The sequence below is a fragment of the Struthio camelus genome, chromosome 1, assembly GCF_040807025.1.
Source record: "Struthio camelus isolate bStrCam1 chromosome 1, bStrCam1.hap1, whole genome shotgun sequence".
In the NCBI taxonomy this organism is placed as follows: domain Eukaryota; kingdom Metazoa; phylum Chordata; class Aves; order Struthioniformes; family Struthionidae; genus Struthio; species Struthio camelus.
The window spans coordinates 110,904,451-110,925,960 of record NC_090942.1 but is presented as its reverse complement, the minus strand read 5'-3'; the positions used below and the strand labels follow the sequence as shown (position 1 = coordinate 110,925,960).

Below are 21,510 nucleotides of genomic sequence, written 5' to 3'. Positions count from 1 at the left end.
ATCTACATTGGCCATATAAATATTTACATTTAGACACTATTCTCAAAGCAGTATACGTATCTAATTAACAACTGTGGTTAAAATAATTTGCATTTAAAGGAAAAATAAACCAAAAGCTAACAGTAGGAATAACTAAACATGACAGTCATCTCATACCAATATAGAATGAAGAGCACTTAGACTTTTTGGAATTTGTGGTAAGAAACAGAAAATACAACAGATTTTTATAAAACAGATTAGAAAATAATTACACATTTACAGAATTAAAGAGAAACAGTACAGTGTAAAAGGTAACTCAGTACCCTGTAGCAAGACTTTATTCGACCATTGTTTTCTTGTACAATCTTATATGTTGGGTTGAAACAAAAAGACAGGAAAGCACCTTGGAATTTTTGCAATTTATTGGATACTGCAGAGTAAGTAATACCACTGTAATACCATTGCCCTGTATGCTAAATATAGACAGTGTGAATTCATTCTTCAAATAATTATTGTACCATGAGATCAGTACTCATTATAGTCATACGTTAATTAGGCGTGTACTGATACTCTGGCTGCTGCTGTGTGAACCAATGTGCCTGCCTTTCAGAATTTTCTCATCTTCTGTGTGAGAGCAATTCTACATATTTTTTTCCTCTCCATATCCAGTCCCCTGGAAGGATGCCGAATGTAGTAACACAGTCCACGGGTAGGCACTTAGAAGGTTTAGTGAAACCAGTGCTGAGTGATCATTAAACAAGAACTAGCATTCACCAGCTGATCAATGCAACAGTAATTACATAACAATCACCAGGTATATAGTTTCCCTCTGTAAAAATAGGCAGCATTCATGTTAAAGAGTCTGATTCAAATCTGAAGTCCATTACTCATGGAGGCTAGAATTAATTTACTAGAGAGGGTGCCAAGTAAAACTAAGTACACAATTCAGGATTTGACCATTATACTATATGAAATAACCACTACACATAGAGGGTGTTCCATTTCAAAATAGTCCCTAATACAGACATCTTTCCTAAGAAGTAACTCCTGAAAAAGGGCAATAAAATAACACTTGAGAAAGAAAATCACTCATCCACATTTCCAGTGATTAAGGAACAACATCAGAACATGACACATACAATTTATTCATTGCACCTCTTATGCCTCTGGCTTCTGTTTTTTGAAGGTTTTACCACTTGATATATTTTTCTTTCTTATGAGAGCCATTAGTTATTTATTGCTTCATAGTCTTCAACTTCTGGACTCCTACTTCTTAAATGTTTTAATTTCTGCTTTTTCTCTGACCTACTGAAGCCATCCTAGCCTTTCCCCCTTTTCATGCCTATTCTGTTGAACTGGGTATTTATCCAGCATTCCCATTCTTTCCTGATACCTCTTGCTTGGCTATAATACCCTTGTAGAGTCACCTACAGCATATATTTTACCTACTTCCATTTTCAGCTAGATATGATTTTTGTGTCGGGCAATATAATTGATACAGTATATGCAGTGGATACACTTTTTGCATAGACATATTAGAATTCTTCATACACAGTACCTAAACAAAACTGGTTTACCTATTTAACAGAAGATTTATTCTATCTGTTAGATTTTTTAATAGTATCTACTTTTAGAATAATCTGTTCCCATTCTGTAGAGGTGGAAGGCAGTACTATATTTAAAAGAGATAAAAAAAAAAAATTGCACTGTTACTTAAGCTATTCACAGGGTTAGAAGGGATATCCACCATTCTGCTCTGAAGCGTAAGCCAAGTCGACATAATTAAGAGTATCTGCAGACTCAAAAAATTTCCAGGACAGAGGAGACCACTGTAAGCACTGTCTGACCTCAGGGCTTTAAGCCTTATTTGAAAGGAAGGAATCTCTTAGCAGGACAACCAAACTTAACATAAAAGCTAAACTGAGAAAGAATCCGCTCTATCTCATGACAAGATGTTATAAATAGTTTACAGCCCTCAGAAACGTGCGTTCTCTTCCTTTTCTGAATTTGTTTTCATTTACTAGAACTTGGTATGTTTTTGCTTGCTACTAGAAAGTATCTCTATATCGGAAATCTTTTTACATAGGTATTTGTGGACATGTTATCCTTAGGCAGGGTAAGACACTAGTCTCTTATGTTAAAATCTCTCACCTTCCTCTGAAGCACCTGGCACTGGTCACTGTCAGACAGGATACTGTTAGATCAATTACCACCTTCACATTATGTCAGGGTTCACATTAATTTCACCAGAGGTGATGCTGTTTTGCACTTATGCAACTTCACTATGGATAATCATAATCTCTGCAAAATACTGGGAAATGCTACTACCAAAAAGCAGCCAGAGTTGCTGGTAGTGTACAAGCAATGGAGAAAAAAAAAAAAACACTCGTTTTCATTCCTCACCAGCAACACTAGCTGGGTTACACCGAAAGGATTGTCAGCTCTGTTTAAAACAAAACCTGTAACAAATAGCACTTCCAGATATGTTTCCCCTGTTGTGTTCCTGGGGAGCTCGTGAGGTTTTCTTCAAGAGCATACTGAATCCTGCCCAAGCTCCTGGGAACTAACGCTTAGCCTAACATTTCACAATTGCTTTTAGGTCATGAAGTCAACTTTCCTACCCACACACTCTAAGCTAGCCAGTTTTGTACAGAATGGAGCCCCACAGAAGATTTTAAATGTGCCCAAGTAGACTAAATGTCTTGCAACTGTCTGTAGCAATGAGTCATTTCTTCCTTCCCATCACCCCCAAAACAGAATGAAAATCTCACTAGTATCTTTTGGGGACTTCTGTTTCTCAATCCAAGCAACACAAAGATGTACAGAACGACCTAGAAATAAAAAGTTATCTACACTTTTTCACACGTTTGAACATGTTTTTCAGCATGACGTTTGGTTACATATAACATTGCAGGGGCTCATTCAGCTTTTAACAAAGCTTGTTACAACTGGCCATAAAAGGGAACAAAAGCACAACCACGACAAAGAGGAATGAAATTGTATTAAGTCTATACATATTGGAAAAAAAAAGGAAACCTATTCTCCGGTATTTTAAGAATATACTATGTAAGAAAGATTCCTTAGCAAGGTAGAAACATATCTAACCTGGTCGACTGTATGTTGTGAGGTTGCTATCGCTGTTTCCGTTGCCAGAGGTGCAGCAGTTGATGGAGCAGTCGTTGTGATTGTTCCCTGTGTTAGGCCAAGTATCCGCTAGCCATGGCTGAGTGGCTGGTTCACTGATGTTTAGGAGTCCTGGCCTTTAAAAACAAAGTTTGGTTGTTTAAAAAAATTAAGTCAAAGTATTTTCAGCTTGTAATTATATTATTCTGAAAAGGTTAGATATTACAAAATAGTATTCTATATTTTAAGGCTTGGACTGTAGGCAAATACAGTGTGATTCAACTATTTAATGGTTTCTGGTCTCTTACATAACTTATCTCTGAAATATGCATATATGTTTGTGTGCAACCTTTAACTGTTTGGAGCACTTTGTTTTTTGGGGTTTTTTTTGAGGAGGGGGAGGGAGGTTTTGTTTTTACTTTCCTGTCCTTTCTCCCTCCTTCTTAAAGAAAAGATGGCAAAAAGGGAAACTGGCAAGTTAAACAAATAAGCAAAAAAATCAAACATGGACAAGAGATGGAGATGCAGAAATGAACAGGAACAGGCAAACATCATGGCTGAACTAAGACCTAAGTTTGGATCTGAACAGTTCCAAATTTTTGGTGATTTATGAAGCCAGGCTCTAATCACCATCAGACCCTACTACTGTAAGGGATCAAAGGGAAGAGCAGATTACAGAAACCACAGTCACTTGGGAGTATTTGGATCCCACTAAACACACAGTGCATGTGACACATCTGTGTTAATGAGTAAGCCACTTCCTGAATCTTTAAGTTGGCGGAACAGCAGCAGCTCCTAAGCAAGTTTAAAGTAAGTGGGAATACTCAACACCTTTAAAAATACCCAGGTATCACCGCTACACATTGGCTGCATTTAGGATAAAGTGTGTTTCTGCCAGCAGCAGAAAAAATAGTATTCCTTGGTCTCCAAGTTACTGAATTTTTCTAGTCAGTATGCAAGGCACTGAGGAACGTGTTGTAGAATGCCTGGTGCCTGTTCACTTTGAACACTGACAATGCAACAGCACATTACAAAGTCCCACATAAGTGGCATCCTCTAACAACTTGACGATTACTTTTAATAACTAAGATACTTTTAAAGATAGATAAGTTTAGCCACAGTCATATTAAAATAATGGAACGTGTTCTCTTTCATCACTGGTTTTAACTGGCCAGTTTCCATTGTAAAGAAACTAGTCTCCATAATATTAGATGTGATGCTTTTAAAAAATAAAACATGCTAATACTCTTAAACTGCAAATTAAGAATACAAACTACACCAGCAGCTAGTTCTGGGGGGTATAGGCTGCCAATGCCACAGGATTAAGTCATAGTCTTAGAATAGCATTTAAAAATATATATACATACACACATACATACATACACATACACACACATATATATATGTATATACACACACACACACACACACACATATTTATTTCTGCATTGCCTATGTCACCTGACAATTTAGCACAGTGGCTGATGAGGCGTGACTTACTGTCAGGCTAACAAACCAGCCAATACATATGCATTAGACAAGGGTTCTTTGTACAACTGAAATAAATGCACAGTCCTGCAAGCAGTTCAGCTGATCTGAAACTTCCTGCATGTTTTTCCTACCACTGTGCTCACAAAATGAAAATATACCTCAAGGCATTTAGAGGAGACAAAGCCTTCCAGAATGTTTCAGCACTTTCAAGGCCTGCATATTGGATTTTTTGATAGAGAGCTAAAGGCCTCTCTCTCCGTTTCTCGAATTTACTTTGCGTTCCAACAAGCTGTCATGTCAGAACGTGTTGTACTATAAGTATATATAAGCGTATACATAAGTAGAAGAAATTTCTGCTGCAGGTATTTAGGCGGAACTATGTAGAAGTGAGGATTATGCTGAAATATCTCACTGTAGTATTTTTCATTCTGAATGATGCTTTAATGTGCTCAAATATCTGTACAGAGCAAAAATGATAAAACTCTCCAAAACATTACAAATATAATGTAAGGAAGTGAAAAAAATTAAGTTTGGAATTCAGAGTAAAGGCTTCATATTTGAAAATAAATTTTTAGATTACAGAAGTATTTTTCATATTCCACAAAACGTTGTGCAACATCAGATGTTCTGCAAATACTATATACTTAAGTGAACAAAAGAACCACGGATTTTAGCACCTTGAATCAATTGCACAGATAGATTGTGACACTGATCCTTAAAACTAGGACAGCAGAAAACAATGCTGCTACTCAGAGAACACAAAGCCTGTTAACTGTATATCTTGCTGAACAACTGCATCAGGGAAAGAGAGGTTTCATCTCCTTCCTCTCCCATTTTCTCACTGTCCTGGGCTGAAGGCAGCAATCTAGTGATTTACAGATTTATCCATTTAAAAATTACACGATAAGCGTTCTACAGGCTTTGCTCCATGGCTTTATGGCTATGACTCCGCAGCAGAATACGGACAGGGACATCTGCACTAGTTCTGACCATGCCAGGTGGAGTGCCACTAACAGCGCAGCCTCTTCTCTGCCCAGCATTCAAATGTACACCAAGTATATCTGATGGGAATGTTTAATTTTATGCCTAATCTTCATCACCACTAAGTTTTTGTACAGTTTTGCAAATTAGGAATCACAGAATACCACTGGTGAAATAGTAATTTATGACTCAGTTGTTCTCTGAGATTTAAAGGCTCACTTCAACATCATGCCGAACCTTTAACTCAAATGCTTACAGAAAGGCATCCTTGCAAGTGACCTACAAAAAAAGTGTGCTACTAAAGTCACACAGCTCTGACCTGCCTTTTTGCTAACACTGTTACTCTTTCTTCTGAAGAAACAATGATCTCTCTACAGGAAATGGAAATTACTGTTTTGCCCATTGCTATTCATTAGGTAATAAACTAAACACAGTAAACACGTTTTAGTTAAGCCCTCAGTCTGGAATAGACTAGGCTCTCAGAGCACAGAGCCTTTAATTAGAGACCTACCCATTTCCCTGTCAGTGTACCTTTTTCTCTTACAAGTGATGCTTTAACTATTTTGCATTCACAGATCTTTTCTTTAAAAGACACTTTATAAGTGGTTTGTGTCTTCAGCAAATTCCTCCAATAAATGCTTTTTGTTCTTTATAGTATTTGTGAACCAGCTACATTTCTTAATCTTCATAAATGCCATGACTTAATTACTTTTACTCCCTTAATCAGTTGCTAAGTCAGGTCTTTAATTTGAAGTTAAAGTGCTCCCTCTGCTGCTTGTTTTTTGAGATGCAGTTTTTACAGGTTAACAAAGCAACTCAGTTGAAAATACTATGACTCATTCCTTGGAGATCAATGCAAAGATGCAAATCATATATTCTCCTTCTAAACAGGAAAATATATGGCTAAAATGTGCATTAATATAATAAATTAAAAAATAACTTTGCAAGTGATTATTCTGCAGTCACTTATAAGGACAATTATACACTTAAAATCTTTGAATTTGTTAGCTCACAATTTACGCTTATAAAAATAAAGCATATAATTACCTGCCTCCACTGCTCACGGCATCTCCTCCTCTCTGATAGGTTACTGAAATATTAAAAGATATTAAAATATTAAAAAAGATTAAAAAAAGTATAAAGGACTCCTTAATAGCAGTATTAAGTCTGCCTGTTTTCATTTTAGCTAAGACAATAAGCACGGTTTATATTTTGAGTCCCACTCTGCAAGTGTTATTCCTTCATACGCAAGTTTATACACAATACTTGTGTTGCTTGATCACTGTTACTCTTAGCTCTATCACATTTTGATATTTCAGTTCTGTTATGAAAAACACAAACAAAAAGACATGTATCACTTAAGAAAGAAGGAAGCCATACATCAGACTGAACTTATCCCTAATGTAACTCTGCTGACCTCAGTGGAGTTACTCCGTGGAAGAATTTAGGTCCTATATATTTACTTCAAGAACAACTTGCTCTGGAGGTTTAAGCTTTGCTCTACCTTAATATTTCGGTAACATAAAGGAGGTATCGCGATTTTGTAACAGACCTGACTCTCGGTGTAAGCAATGGCTCACTACAGCTGAACCTACTGCAAAACCACATGCTTTTGCTGAATTCATGGACCTAGCACACTCCAAAAGTCCATGTAAGCTTACTATTTTATAACATTTTACAATTTGGATTTATTAATGATCCTTTTTATCTAAAAGTTTAAATATAAAAATCCTAGTAAAAAATGCCTTAAAGAAAGAATACATCCAAAACTAGTAGGAACAATTGTGCTAACATTTCATAAGCACACACATTAATAAAGCGCATGTCCATATGCATTTTTTTCTTGACATGAATTGCATCGACTTCAAAGTAAGCTTTTTAGGATGCATACATCCAAGAAGAAAATACTATAAATTCTCCAAGTTTCCATTGGATTAGGCAAAGGGTTGAGGAGATTAGCCTCCCTGCAAATGCTGATGGATTCTACATTTTCCAACTAGGAATGTGTTGAAAAAAAGCAGCCAAGTTCTGCTCTTTAGAAGAACTCCAAGCTGGGAGTCTGCAAGAGAGAGATAAATACTGGCAGCGATTACGATAACAGGATTAAAATGTAGGATGCATTGCTAGAGGTAAGTCTTTTACTACAGGTAATGCTAAAGAAGAGCCTCTGGTACCATCTGAAGTCCATGGAACTAACTACTGGGATCCTCGCTGAATGAAAAAGGATTTCTTTTCCTTTAAATGTTTTATATACTTTTATTTTTCCGTTTTCTTCTTTTGAACTCTCAGTGAGGTTTATTTTGCAGCTCTGACATCTCTTACAGAGTTCTGATAGTTTCTTCTAAAGTTAAGAATCCAATTGAGAAAATGTGCATTATCTAACCTACCAACCTCTGCACAATTTCAGTAGCATACTACAATTGCGATTGCACTAGAAGCCCTACGATAAGCCAATTAAAGTAACAGCAAAATAATAATAATTTGAATTAGTTTCCCCTGTTTATCTCAAAGGACTTTAGAAACATTAAGGGCCACTTTGACTCATGCTGAGCAGTAAGCAACTCCACTGAACATAATAGGATAACTTTTGAAACAAGATACTATTCAGTATGACTAAGAACGTGTGGGTAAGAGTAGCCCATTACGATTAGGTCTACATGGATGAATGCAGACAGACATGAGATTGCTTCATCTGCACTCCAAGCTGAAAGGATGCAACCCAACTGCTGCCTGGAGGCCCCATTAGCACAGTGCTGAGTTTGAGCTAATATCTCCTGCTAACATGAGTGGGCAGAGGAGTGTGGTCTTTTTTAACCTGCCTGGGAATATGCGACTTACAAGTCTCATAGTGAAAATAAGGCATGTAGACAAAGGAGGAAAATATGACCTGCCTGTTCATTCAGGTTTTAGCTGAAAGGAATGTGTGTAGCATAATGGTGGGTTGTGAATGTGTAGAATCGTATCCCGTGTTGAGGAGAGCAGCTGAACTCCCAGACTGTGGGACCGACTCAAGGTCAGGTCTACAGAATGGAAAGGCTCCCACTGACTTTGCTGGGCTATGGCTCAGGCTAAGTCATGGTCATATTTTATACATTTCTAAACAAAAAGAAATAGAAGATGTTTTTAACCACCCTGAATAGGAAATGCCACTTTGCTTGTGGCAACAGGATAACTGTTTTAACACTTCATAGCACAAATACAGTTTAAGGCAGCAAGCAAAGAAATCTAACCGATACAGTATTTTGCTTTGTGTGCCTTCCAAAGTAGGCAACTCCTAGGACACTGCTTCAGTGAAGACTCAGAGGAAAGAACAGAAGCAAACGTTTCACCAACTTTAATCCCAGTGGACCTCCTTTCAAGTCAGTATCTGGGCTCTGCTAAATCACTTCTCCTCCATCAGGAGTACCTTTGACATTACTAGGTGCAGATGGTCACACTACTGGATTGTAATGCAAGAATAGAGCCCAGGTTAGCTTGTATGAACTGACAGAATCATGCTACAAAATGATATGCTTGCGTTAATATACATCAAGCGGTATGTTACTAAACGGTACACACAAATGGAAGAAGGTCAGCCACAAAGCAACTACACACGACTTCTTAGAGAACACCAAAAATGATACCTGTAATTAATAAAATTGTTTTAAAAACTTCAGAACAGCTGGGCTGGTTATGTCAGAAAGAGAAACAGTACCACAAACATGCTAAAGTAACAAAGAAGGGGGGAAAAGTGCAAATATATACCTGTTGGTGTGAAGGTAAAAGACGGGACTGAAAAATCAAAACAAAATACAAACTGGTTATTAAGCTGAAGAGAGAAAGGGAAACATACCACATTAGTATAAATCTAGCAGACAGCTGAACATAAAACAAATGTAAATAACTAACCCAGTAGTTCATTCACATTAATATAGAAATAAAATTAAATTTGTGACTCAGAAAAAGCTTGTGTCCACAGGTAGCATTCTGAAGAAAAGCATGATTTTAAAGCGTTCCTGAGCGGAACTGAATGTGGTTTAGCCTCTCAGTAGCCCTCAGTTTGCTATCTTACGTTTTACTGAAAAGCCTAGTACAAAGAAAAACCTACACTGTTAATCATTTAAAAATGCAGAATGACAAATTCCTTAACAAAGCCTTATCAAGGTCCTATTGAATCTTATCTGCAGTTCACTAAGTAAATGCTCATTACGCTGAACTAATAGGCACGCTTAAGTATTCAGTAAGCAAATAATAATCATATAAAGGAACAAAGAGAACTGCTGTTTTACTCTCTCTGAATCAAGAATGGCACCAAATCGCAATGTAATGAAGGCACTACAATCTACTACAGCAATTCATTCTGTTTTCATAGAAGAGAAAATAAGAGACAGAGTTATTAATCTTTCTTTCTTAAATAATCACTAAAAAAGGTAAAAGGCATCCCTCGCTGCAACGCCTTCCTACCATGCCTTTAAGAGGAAAAGGTTAACAATGGAACAATAGCATTGCTTGACAATCTTCACTCGCACGCCTACTATAAATCCTCTTTGGATCAATAGGGCCTCTAATCCGCGTACAGAGCACCAGCATCTGCTCTTCCTACTAGCACATGCTCCCCCTCCTGTTGACAACAGCGTATAGTTCTTGTACTATAGGATGAGCAGAAAAAAAGCTAGTATTGCCCTTTTCAGTCTAATGAAAGTAAAGAGAAACGTAAGAGAAACAATACAATCTTCACTAAAAGAAGATGAAGTTTGATCAACAAGTCTGTCACAGAAAGAAAAGGCTGTGGCTAAGAGAACGATTACTTAAAGAGCTTAATGTAATTTTTACAATAACACTGATCTTTTGGGTGGTCTCCAGAGTGTCTTGTTGGTATAACTTCGGATATGCTCTAGTTTTTCCTCCCTCTTACCAAGCTAATTTATTTCCAGGAATATTATACTGAGCAAAAAAGAAAAACCTCTGAACATCTTGCCCATTTCAGGCTTCATTTGTAGCACGGCTTTTTATCTTGGGAATTCCATTGTATTTCCTTTGAGCTAGGCCTTTTCACACAGTCAGTGTAATTTAGCCGCCTTCAAAAATATAGGACCATACTAACAGCAGGCTTTCATCAAAAATAGAAGGTGCATTTAAACCAGAGCTATTCAAAAGAGAATGAACTGTCCTAAAATTAATTTGCAATCACAAGGACACAAAAAAAATCTTGAAATATCTGTCTCTCTACTCTCCTGTGAGCTAAGTACTAAACTTAGCTTAGATTTTAAGGAACTGAGGAACAGGAAGAACAGAGGTTGAGCTAAATGAAATCTTCCTAGCTACCACATGAAAGAACAACTTAATTCTCAGAGCTTCTATTAATAAACTCTCCTGAGTGTGTAAGAGCACTTGTACAATATGTATGTGAGGGGGTCATGAAATATTTCAACAGATGTCAGGTCTGAAGCTAAATATAAAAACAAAAAAGTAAATGCAAGACTGAAGAAAGTTTGCACTCATGGACCTGGCTTGATATATTGCGGAGGGAGACTACCTTGCAATTTCTATTTCACTAAAGATGCTTTTTTTCCTTGAAGAATACTTGTTAATGGAGATGCAAACCCTACTTTTCTGTATATTTTTATTAAAATATCCAGCAAATTATGCAAAAGACATTTTTACAGCCATTCAAAAACACAGCTGTTTTGAACAATACCTGATGTCATTAAAGTAATCATTTTTAAAGACATATTGTATGCTTTTTGCTCAATCACAGATACTGCTGAAAGCATAGTGATATTAGTTTTAAAGCACTGTAGAAAGGCAGTATGGCAGCATGCTATTAGTAAAACAAAACAGAGCAGGCCAGCGCAGCCGTACATCAGGGTCTGTGTTACCTAAGAAAGCCTAGAAGAACAAAATCAAAGGTGAAATTTATCCCTGATGTAGGCAGTTGCAATTCTAATAAACCACTGTGACTGAAGTCTAACATAAGCCTTGACACTTCAATAGTATGGGGGCCAGCTAAAGTTCTGCTACACCTCAAAATTATTTGTCTCCACTATGCAACTCACTTGCTGTTTTTGCCATTGCTTTTTTCCTCATAGCGACACACTACTACTGTTCAAAGGAATTTGTCTTATATTTGCCTATCTCTCAGGCCCATCACACTTGCATACTTGAAGTGACGAAAGAACATAATCTCATGACAGCTTTCAGAACATTAAGATTTGTGTGCCTTTTAAGCCGAGGTCTATCTTTTAATTGCTAAATACCCAAAACCCTCCCTTATTTCTTTAAGAGAAGGACTGTTCATCCTGATTCATTCCAGAATTATCAGTAATTGCTCTATGACTGTTTATGTGGTACTACGAAGCTTTGAGTTGCAAGGAATTGTTGCTTACTGAATTCAGCTTTAAATTCAGGGCTTAATCAAAACATTATTGAATCAGGAGAAATCAAGTTTTTATTCCAGAAGATCTTCCAGGCAGAGATCCTGGGGTTTTTTTTGCCACAGAGTACACTGTAAAGCATTGTTTGCCACAAACAATCTAATGTAAAAGATATCAATAACATGAAAACGAAGAATGCTTTAAGCTAGTCCGAGAGCTGCCATTCTACCTGAATGCAAATGCAAGAAATGATAGCCCCAGAATTCAGCCCGGAAGAAGGACCTCACAACAGCATTTATGAAAGGGTCTTAGAAAGTATTCCTGACTATTGTGCTTTCTTAGACAGCCACTTTATTGCATCTCCCCAGAATATAAGGCAATCCAGGTACACACACCAAAAGCACTACATTAACCGACACCACTGTTAGTACTCTCAGCAGCAGGCAAAAGACTGAATAAAAGGGACAATGAACTACTATCCAGTTGGTTCCTTTTCAGATGATACAGTGTCGGATAGCAAGGGCATAGTGGAAGCTGCCAGCCTTAAATCCATCTCATACATTTCTCATTTGTATGAGTATCTTCTATGAAAAGCTAATCTAGGTATTTTGCTGAAGGCTCTTACTTAAAAGCCAGGTATTACACATTATGTAAATATTCATGTTTCCCATACTGGGTTCTGATCCAAACTTCCTGACAGCTTTGAAATAATTTGGTAAATCCTGCATCAAGTCTTAGAAGAGTGAGAGACTAATGACAAAGAAAATAGCCTAGTAAACAGGCATGTAGCAGCTAATGGATTGAAACATGCAATATGGCACCTTTTCTGATACCAGCGTAAGTACTAGTGAGTCCATTTCGCTTCTTCCTGTGGCGATACAGCCAGATGCTGAAGACCATAAGGATAATCCAACAGGCTGCACCAATTCCCGCAATAAAGGCAGGCTGCTTTACTACATCAGAAATCTGCTGGGCTAAACTGACTTGATCTTCCGAAGACACAGGGTTTCCATGAGAATCTGAAAAAAAGGACACCCAAAATCTCCAATTAACTGGCATTAGTAAATGTCAGCAAAGAACACAGCAAGACAATAAAGCTGAAGTACAAAATAGATGCTTCACCTGTTTTTATAGTTTTGCGAAAGCATAAAAGCTACACAACCATACATTCTCACATAATTGAAAATCACAGAAGAAATACAAATTCAAAATACATTTATAAGGTGGATATTGAGTGAGGCATATTAATTTGGCAGTTCCCGAGAGAGGACTTGAATCTTATATTACACAGTCTAACATTCTCTTTGCAGTCTCTCACTTTGACCTTTTGCAGTCTCTCACTTTGACCTCAAGTCAAGAAGTCTGAAAATTTAAGAGTACATAAAGAAGTAAATGTACAAAATAACCAATTCTGCCCTCCTGACATGGATGAGCAAGCTAAAGGACGACTAAAAAGGAGGCATGAATTGGTAAAAACGGTCAAGTAGTCTCATTACTACCGGAAATGTAATCCTCTTTAAAAATTGCTTACACTTAAAGATCAGATCAAAATAAAGGATGTACTTTTTGCATACAATTTTGAATTTTTTATACAGAAAGCATCTGTAAGAATCAGTCTTTTGTTCTCTTTCCGTTCTACTTTTGCAGGAACCTTCTAGGAACAGTAGTGAGAATTTTCAATTACTGAACAACGCTTTCCAACCGTAATGAAGCAGCTGAAAGATAAAATACTGTCTTCTTGTTTTTTTTAACACCACAATGACTGTTCATTGCAAATTTCATTATTACACAGAGCGAGGGCAAGAATATGAAACCTTTACCCATAGCAGATATTGCTTTACACATTCCACAGCTTAGTCTTTGAAATATCCTTTTTTTGTTTTAGTGTAAATCCAACAGTTAGTTTTTTTCTACTACAGATAGTAATATCAGATTCCGGATCTGAGATGAGTATTTTAAGGAGAAAGGTGCTGTTTACTCACCACAGAATTATTCTCAAACAATTTTATTAATAAATATGTAAGATTAATATAATAAAACATGTAAGAAAAGAAAATCTGTCTACTTAAATAATACTTTTCCCTAAGAACTAACCGGTGAGCAGGTTAATTTTTTTTCATTATGGTGTGTCTTGTTGAAGCTTTACTAAGATACAAGTAACCACAATACAAAAGGGATATGGAATTGCAACAAACTGTACAAGTAAAATCAAAAGAACCTCCTCTGGAAAAGAATACCTTTATGAATGTGAAATGGTTAAATTAATATTAACTTTTTTCAAGTGCAAAATACAAGATTTCTGTTTGTGTGACAACAAGGCCACACACCTACTTTGCCAAGGAATTGCTGCCTTTGACTGTTAGTTTATTGGAAATTTTATTCCATATTTCAAATCCCTTTATCTTCCGTGATCCTAAGTGCACTGCCTAGTCCGAAAGTTCACTAGGCAAGCTCATTCTTTTCTTACTAATACACCTTTTGTGTCTGCTGGGTTTATAGACTTTATGCCTATTTGTGCAAGGTTAAGAAGGGTTGCTTCACATTTTATAGAGACAGCCAAGTGAAGTTCCACACAAGTGGCCAGATGGGCTTAAATGTATAAAGTATGCTGTGACTAATGAATTAAAACTGTTACTCTGTATCTCATCTTTTGTCTCTTTGCAGCTGAGGCCGTATTAAGATATGAAAAGTTGCATCATCACTCTGATTTCAAAACAAGCAAGCTTATATTTTCTGTATTTTTAAACCGCTATACTACCTTGTATCTTTTAATGGAACAGAAAAAAGATGCCTAGAGCACCAACAGTTGTGAATAAATTTAGAAGAAGGTTGATATTTTTTCTCTTGTCTTCCAAAAATATATACTTAAAGCAAAAAAAAAAAAAAAAGAAAAAAGAAAAAAAAAGAAAAAGAAAATTCCTAAAACAAACAACACAGGACAGAACTAGGGAAATTTCACAAACTGAAAAACTCCAGGCCAAATAAGAATGTTTTATAAACGTACGTCAACAATACAGCCATACATAAGGACAATACCTTTGTATATACAAACATTTTCCATTGCTCAACCAACATGTGTCCCAAGATTACAAAATATTGAAGAATCTCTTTGAATATTTATTGTTCTAATCTTTAAAGTAAGAGTCATTACATGGTATTTTGTTGTCCTTTGCAAGCATATGAACAGTATAATAATATATTTGTTTTTAAGGAACAAGATTTGTATCACACAGTATATGGGTAGACTGTTAGGGTCATTATATTAACTGGTATTTATTTACACACATGATAAGGAGAAAAATGCATGTGTGTTTGTGTATAGTCATATAAACAGCATCACAGAAAATAGCACAGAAGAGCCCTCAAGAGGCCATATTCGACCCACCTCCTGCTCCTCTTTTAATTTAAAAATAGAAGGTAAGCTAAATATAAAGCAAAGGGAATTAAATCTAGTGAACCTTATTGCTAAAAATTTCAATATACAGTATTTAGGAAGCCTTTTTTTGAGAAAGGCATTTTCATTCTTTGTAATAGTCCAGCAAAAGCTGTCAGGAAAAAAGCTCTTGCACTAAAAAAGTGCTTTTTCTTCATCCCAGGAAATTTCTGGAAGCTTTGACTGAGATATAAATGGTTCGTAATCAACATTCCTGTTCCTGCTTGCACTCCTCAGGGAAACATGCCAAAATAATAAGTGAACATAAACACTCTAAGGCAAAGCGCATCTTACTGCCAGAGCAGCAGCCACAACATATAATGTACTTGAAAATGCCTCAGAGTTGTTGGAGCAGGCTGATCACTACTCCCTGAAACCAGCATATTATCACACTGACTCATCCCGTTTTCTTCTACCCCAAGATAAGAGCCTTCTTTTTATCACAGATGCTGTTGCTGTGCCTACTGTTCCCAGGGTACTGGATCTGTCTGCAACCTCCAAGTTCACAATTTAATAACAATTTGTTAAAATTTATATTGAACAGAATGAAGTTTTCTAATCCAAAATATACATGTAAGTAATAATGTAAAGATCATCAAATGTTAGAGTCGTTAAACACAGTGTTAAAACACAATTAAGATTGGAATGGCAAAGACTTAAAAAAGACAAGAAATTCCAGGTTCACAGGTGTGCAAGCAACCTTAACTTTATCCTGTATGTGTATGCCCTACGGCATGCTATTTACTACGTGCTTGCCTGTCTCATTCAGTACACAGAATGTATGAACAGTAAGTAGGAAGATTTAGGTCTCATGCATTTCGCTAATTCTGGTGATTCAAAATGGGCAAAGCACTTGAAATTGCAACATACTGTCTGAGGTTTCCTTGAACATATGTGCATGATGCAATATGAAAATTATTTAGTAAAACACTACCAGCTTAAGATAGACTGTTTTTACTCCTTTCTAGTTATATATATTTCCATAACTGGAAAAATATAAGTTTTGCACTTCAGTTTTACGACATAAAATTTGTGAGGAGACAGTACCAAGCTGGTTTGGAAGGGTTTGCTGTGAGAAAAAACAATCTACTTAATTATTAAGTCATTGGCAGGCCACAAGACAAAGAAAAACATCAACAAAAAACCTTATAGCTATTGCACTGTAAAAGCAGTTGTGGGGCTGAAAGAATAATATCCCTAAAGGCAGGCACAAATCACAAGTTCACAGATCACATCTCCTAACGGAAGTGATAATAAAGACTCAATGAGACTTGTATTTTGTACATTTGAGACACCCACTAGTTGAATAATGCACTCAACATTTATAATTATTTTACAGACATCTCTTAAAAATAAATGCTTTCAATATACTCATACGAATTATTTGTTTATGAGTAATATTAACTGCAGAGCTATCATAAGCAGCTTCCCATCACTGCCAAAGGTAAAGCCAGAGATCAGCAAACATTACATTGTTCTGCTAATTCTCAACTTTCTGTACAGAGCATTTTTGTAACCAATGTCCTGAAGTTACATGACAAAAGTCATGTCAAATTTCTTACTACAATTTTATGTCCGCTGGATAGTATTATAAATGCAAAAACTTAAAATGAGCTGTGGCCATTTCTCATGAAAAGCGTATCTTTGCCTTAACATCAGAGCTCTTGCAGTCTTGTTGTTATGTCAAATATCAACTTTCGTCTTAAAAACAAACAAAAAATGGTTTTCTAGCCTTTTCAATTTCAGAGGAAGCTTGAAAAGGTGGGTCAAAACTAAAAATAAGGTTTAAAAGCCTCAAGTGCAGTTTTAAGAAAGACACACGATTTTGCAGTTGGTATAGCGAGTATATTGCTGGCCTGTCCCAGGTGGCCCTGGAAGCATGAGGTACTGAAGCTCAGTGAGCTGCTTCATGTCAGCTGAGATATGGCAAAAGAAAAAGGTTTGAGCTCGCAATTTGTACCTGTCTTGGTAACAGGTTAAGCGTGTGCACAAGGTCAGCTGCCACAACTCAGCTGATGCGTGGGGCAGCAATTGCATGTCTCAGCTCTCAGGGACTCCAGTTTCTCTTGTCCTCTCCTCTCAGGGGGTTGCAGCTTCCTCGTGTCACACACCCGCGGCTGAAACTTTGCCCAGGCGCGTCTCCCAGGCAGAAACCCCGGAGCATCCTGCACAGCGCACAAATGAGGTTGTGCTGTGCAACGGAGTATGTTACATCGGGGAAATAACCTCGCACCTTTGTGCATCTCTTCTTTGGATGCTCCATAGGCAACCCCAATCTAGCCTCACGTTTTTGTAATGAAATTACACTAGGAGGAGGTGTACCTTTGATTTCCATGAAAAGCTGTTCAAAAAAATAAGTCGAGGCCTAAATCACACAGTAGATCCCATTTGCGCACACAGAATTCTTAATTCAAAAATGGAAGTATTATACGAACTCAGGTATCAGGAAAAGACTTCCAGAAGGAAAAGTTGGGATCAGTGAAAAAAATGAAGGATCTTGAAATCAACTATGGCAAAAGCCAGCTCACCAAGCATGTAGATATGAGGAGTCAAGACTCTTTGAAATACTCTAAAAGTAGCATCCTTAGCCTTTTCCTCCCCCCTCCCTGGCCTCCCTCTCTTTTCTCTGCAACCATTTGATTTATTGCCTGTGAAAGGTGCCAACTGATGACATCAACAAACTAATTTTCTTTCTTCAGAAGAGCTACCAGGAAACGGCAGTGCCTGCTCCACTCCCATGCTGGGAGCACAGCCAAGAAGGCGACTCTGTGGGGGCTCTAAGAGAGCTGGTATCAGAGGGAAGAGTTAGGTAACGCAGAGGCATTCTTGTGCCTAGACTTTAAGCTGCTCCGGACTACTAAAGGGGCACCCTTCTTAACTTTAAGTACTAATTTCAGGTAGCCTCCTGCAGTCGCCTAAAGGAAAGTAGCACTGCCTAGAAACTCCTTTGCACTGCTCCTAACGGCATGGATCCATCCCCACGCATCTCCTGTCTCCAGGTCTTTGTCATGCAACTGAAGCAACCAAATTACAGAACTTTTACTACAGTGTATGTAACTCTGGCCACTTAATCAGAAGCAAGCAGTGACGAATATGAAACTACACCCAAATCATATGGGAATATCATCTGGGAATACGTGGCTACTAAAAAAGGAAGTTGAGGTGAAGAAAGCGCCTGGAGTGTTTTACCAGTCATCCCTATGCAGGAACTAAGAACAAACCAAGTTCTTGCTTTCAGGGAGCGCAATGTTTGTTTTAGGTTAGCCCCAGAACGTATGATCTCATTGCCCACTGCCACCGTCACTAGCTCATACAGCTTATAAAAGTATGGGGTTGATGCCTAGTTACAGATAGACATATGTGACACTTTGACCAACAGTCTCTTGGGGACCTAAACTTCAACAAACTTCAAAAAAACTTGAACATAGTGCTAAGGGATGATGCATTACTATACCAGCAAAGGGGTGGCAGAGGGCTGTGCATTAAAAGGATAAGACAGCCTTAATGGTCAGGTGTTTGCTATGTTTTTAACAATTTCAGATACTGTATTTATATATTGCATACTGCATACGCATATGCAATATTCAGTCGATGTTGAAAATTATAGTGTTAATTATTAACATAATCAGCTGTAACATTTTTGTCAGTACGTTAGGAACTGAACTCTTAGCACTGACACAAAGGTTACTAAACATCAGATTTTAATGAGCTAGTCCTTACAAAGATAGATAAACTGGAAAAGATAACCTGGAACAAAGATACTTTCAAAGGCAACATTGAACACCTGAATTATTTAGCACCAGTTTTTCAGCGTCCTGATATTTAAATATCCAGGTTTCAATGAGAATTCTTTCACTTGTACTGTACTAAAAAATGTATTAGGAGAAGATGTGCAAAGGCTAGGAATTTGACTTCTATTGGCTTTTACAAGGCTGTAGCTGTCCTAGTACATCTGAACACCCTCTGAGTTGTGCGATCACTTTATGCTTTTTAATATAATCTCAATAAAGGCCAGGAACCTAGGAGCAGGCAAAAGATCCTGCTCTGATAGAAAGTCTGATTCGCTCCTTTTTCTGCTTACCAAAAACCCAAACTGATTAAGTAGCATTATAAAATTCACCTGCAATTAGCATTTGTTTATCATCAGAGAAAAGACAAAAGTGTGGTTATCGAGTCTTTGGTTTTGAACATCAAGGTTTCACCGTTATTTTACACTTCACTGATTTAAGGTTTTCAAAATCTAAGCTGTATAGGAAGAACTTTAATTCCTGAGAATGGATGCTGGTTTAGGAAAAAACATTCAAACAAACACCAATGGGACTGTACATGTCTTACTGAAGTACCATGTAAGCCATGTATAACTTTGTCATAAAAACTATACTCATGTAAATGGGAATAAATGGGAATCATACACTTACATAAGTTAAATGTGTTGAAGATGACCTCCATTTTAATAGTCAAAGTAACGTACATGTAATTTCCCAGAGAATATATCATTTGCTCAGTCCTTTTTCCATATCTAATAATTATAGACTTTTAAATACTAAAAAATCAAATACTAGGAAGATATATTGATGACATAAAGATAGAAAGGGGCACAAAGTCCAAAGCAACATGCTGAGGTTGCTTTTGGCATTGATAACACAGACTATATATTGTAACGATAAGGTACTCTGATAAAGGCCTACTGGCAAAGCAAGGTATGACTGCACCTTAATCTTATTCTTATGCTAGCCAACAGAGAGATGTTTGGTGCAGATAAATTTAGGATATCAAGATTACTGTAAATCATCTGCATACCTCTTGTCCCTGTACTGCAACTGTTTACTAAGGTTCTCCCATAGCTGATATTTATTGTACATAATTGTAGCATACTCTTGGTTTTTTGCCTTAATAAAGAAAGATAAAATCTGATCAAGACAAATTACATCCCTAAGCTAAAGTCAGCCAAGACTTAAGTGATTCATACTCCTCTACATGTTTTATTACACCATTCTTAGTGTGAAAAATTAATTTTAAAATCAACAACCAAAAAGTATTGCTGAATTGGGAGATTAAAAAAAAATAGCAAGAGATACTATAATAACCCCATCTTTAGAATTCAGTTTTAAGACAAGTTTAAAGCCAGAAATGCCAAATCCTGCTATTCCAGAGATCAAGTAACACTATCTGTTCCACTGGTCTTGAAAAATATTTCTGGTTCCATAGAAGACAAAAGCAAAGAAATAAAAGTTAGTGAAACGAATAGGAAGGATTATCAGCAGACTTACCTAATTGGATAAACTGTGGATCACTTTTCACTCCAGGTCCTGCTCCAGTACTTGCTGCCACTTCCACGCTATATCGAATACCAGGAACTAGGGAGGGGATGACTACAGAAAAGGTGGAACCATCCACCGTCTTGTTTATATGGTATCGACTTTCATTGCCAAGGCACCAAACCTGCAGGGAAGTGAAGTGTATCGTTTATACAAATGTTCAAAATTAAACACTGAAAGGAAAACTGGATGGGAGGATGACATAATTCCTTACTGCTGGATAAAGAGACTTGGAATTTGTCACTGCTGAGATCTGCAGTCACGGATCACTGCTCTAGGCATCGTATGAATGCTAAGAAGATACTTCCCGTTCCAAAAAGCAGCTCCAACCATTAAAATTATTTGATGGGTTTGTCCTAACACATTTACAACAACCCATGACACGAGTGCTAATAAAAATAAAAGCATTAGTAACACTGAACAAATAAGGTAAGCTTCTTAGCCAAAAATCACTCACATAAACAACAGAGTAAGAGCAATCAGTTAAATGAATTTGCAATTCTCTTGTTCAAGAATAATCCATCCAGCAACGCTTTCTTCACTCGAGTGCAAGCCCAAGTCTTTCATCACATGGCTTCACAGGCGAATTGATATTACGCTGGAATCATAAAGTTATCTTTTTTTTTTTTTTTGGGAAACAGCAAGGGTCAAGTAATATGCCGTCTTCTATTGAAAGGCAAAAACATGCTGTTAGATCTCATCTTTTGGATGAGATCAGGACACATCTAAAGGCTTCAATTCACCATTTTACAGATGATCTCAGTGATACTAAATGATTGGGAGAAACAATCTGATGTAGTTTTTACTTGTACGGCAAATGCTTTTAAAAATA

General features: G+C 37.0%; 1 protein-coding gene across 12 annotated transcripts in view; it reads right to left on the bottom strand.

The window, feature by feature from the left end:
* The window catches only part of ROBO1 (roundabout guidance receptor 1), a 733,077-nt gene that overhangs the window by 24,971 nt on the left and 686,596 nt on the right, over positions 1-21,510 (bottom strand). For 10 of the 12 annotated variants that reach the window (XM_068910680.1, XM_009667915.2, XM_068910696.1 and 7 more), the window contains 5 exons: positions 20,631-20,802; positions 12,749-12,946; positions 9,319-9,345; positions 6,622-6,664; positions 3,085-3,239 (listed from right to left, as the gene is read on the bottom strand). In XM_068910680.1, coding sequence (XP_068766781.1) covers positions 3,085-3,239; positions 6,622-6,664; positions 9,319-9,345; positions 12,749-12,946; positions 20,631-20,802 — 595 coding nt within the window. The remainder of the gene's footprint in view (positions 1-3,084; positions 3,240-6,621; positions 6,665-9,318; positions 9,346-12,748; positions 12,947-20,630; positions 20,803-21,510) is intronic. The other 2 variants (XM_068910666.1, XM_068910740.1) reach the window with 1 other exon arrangement.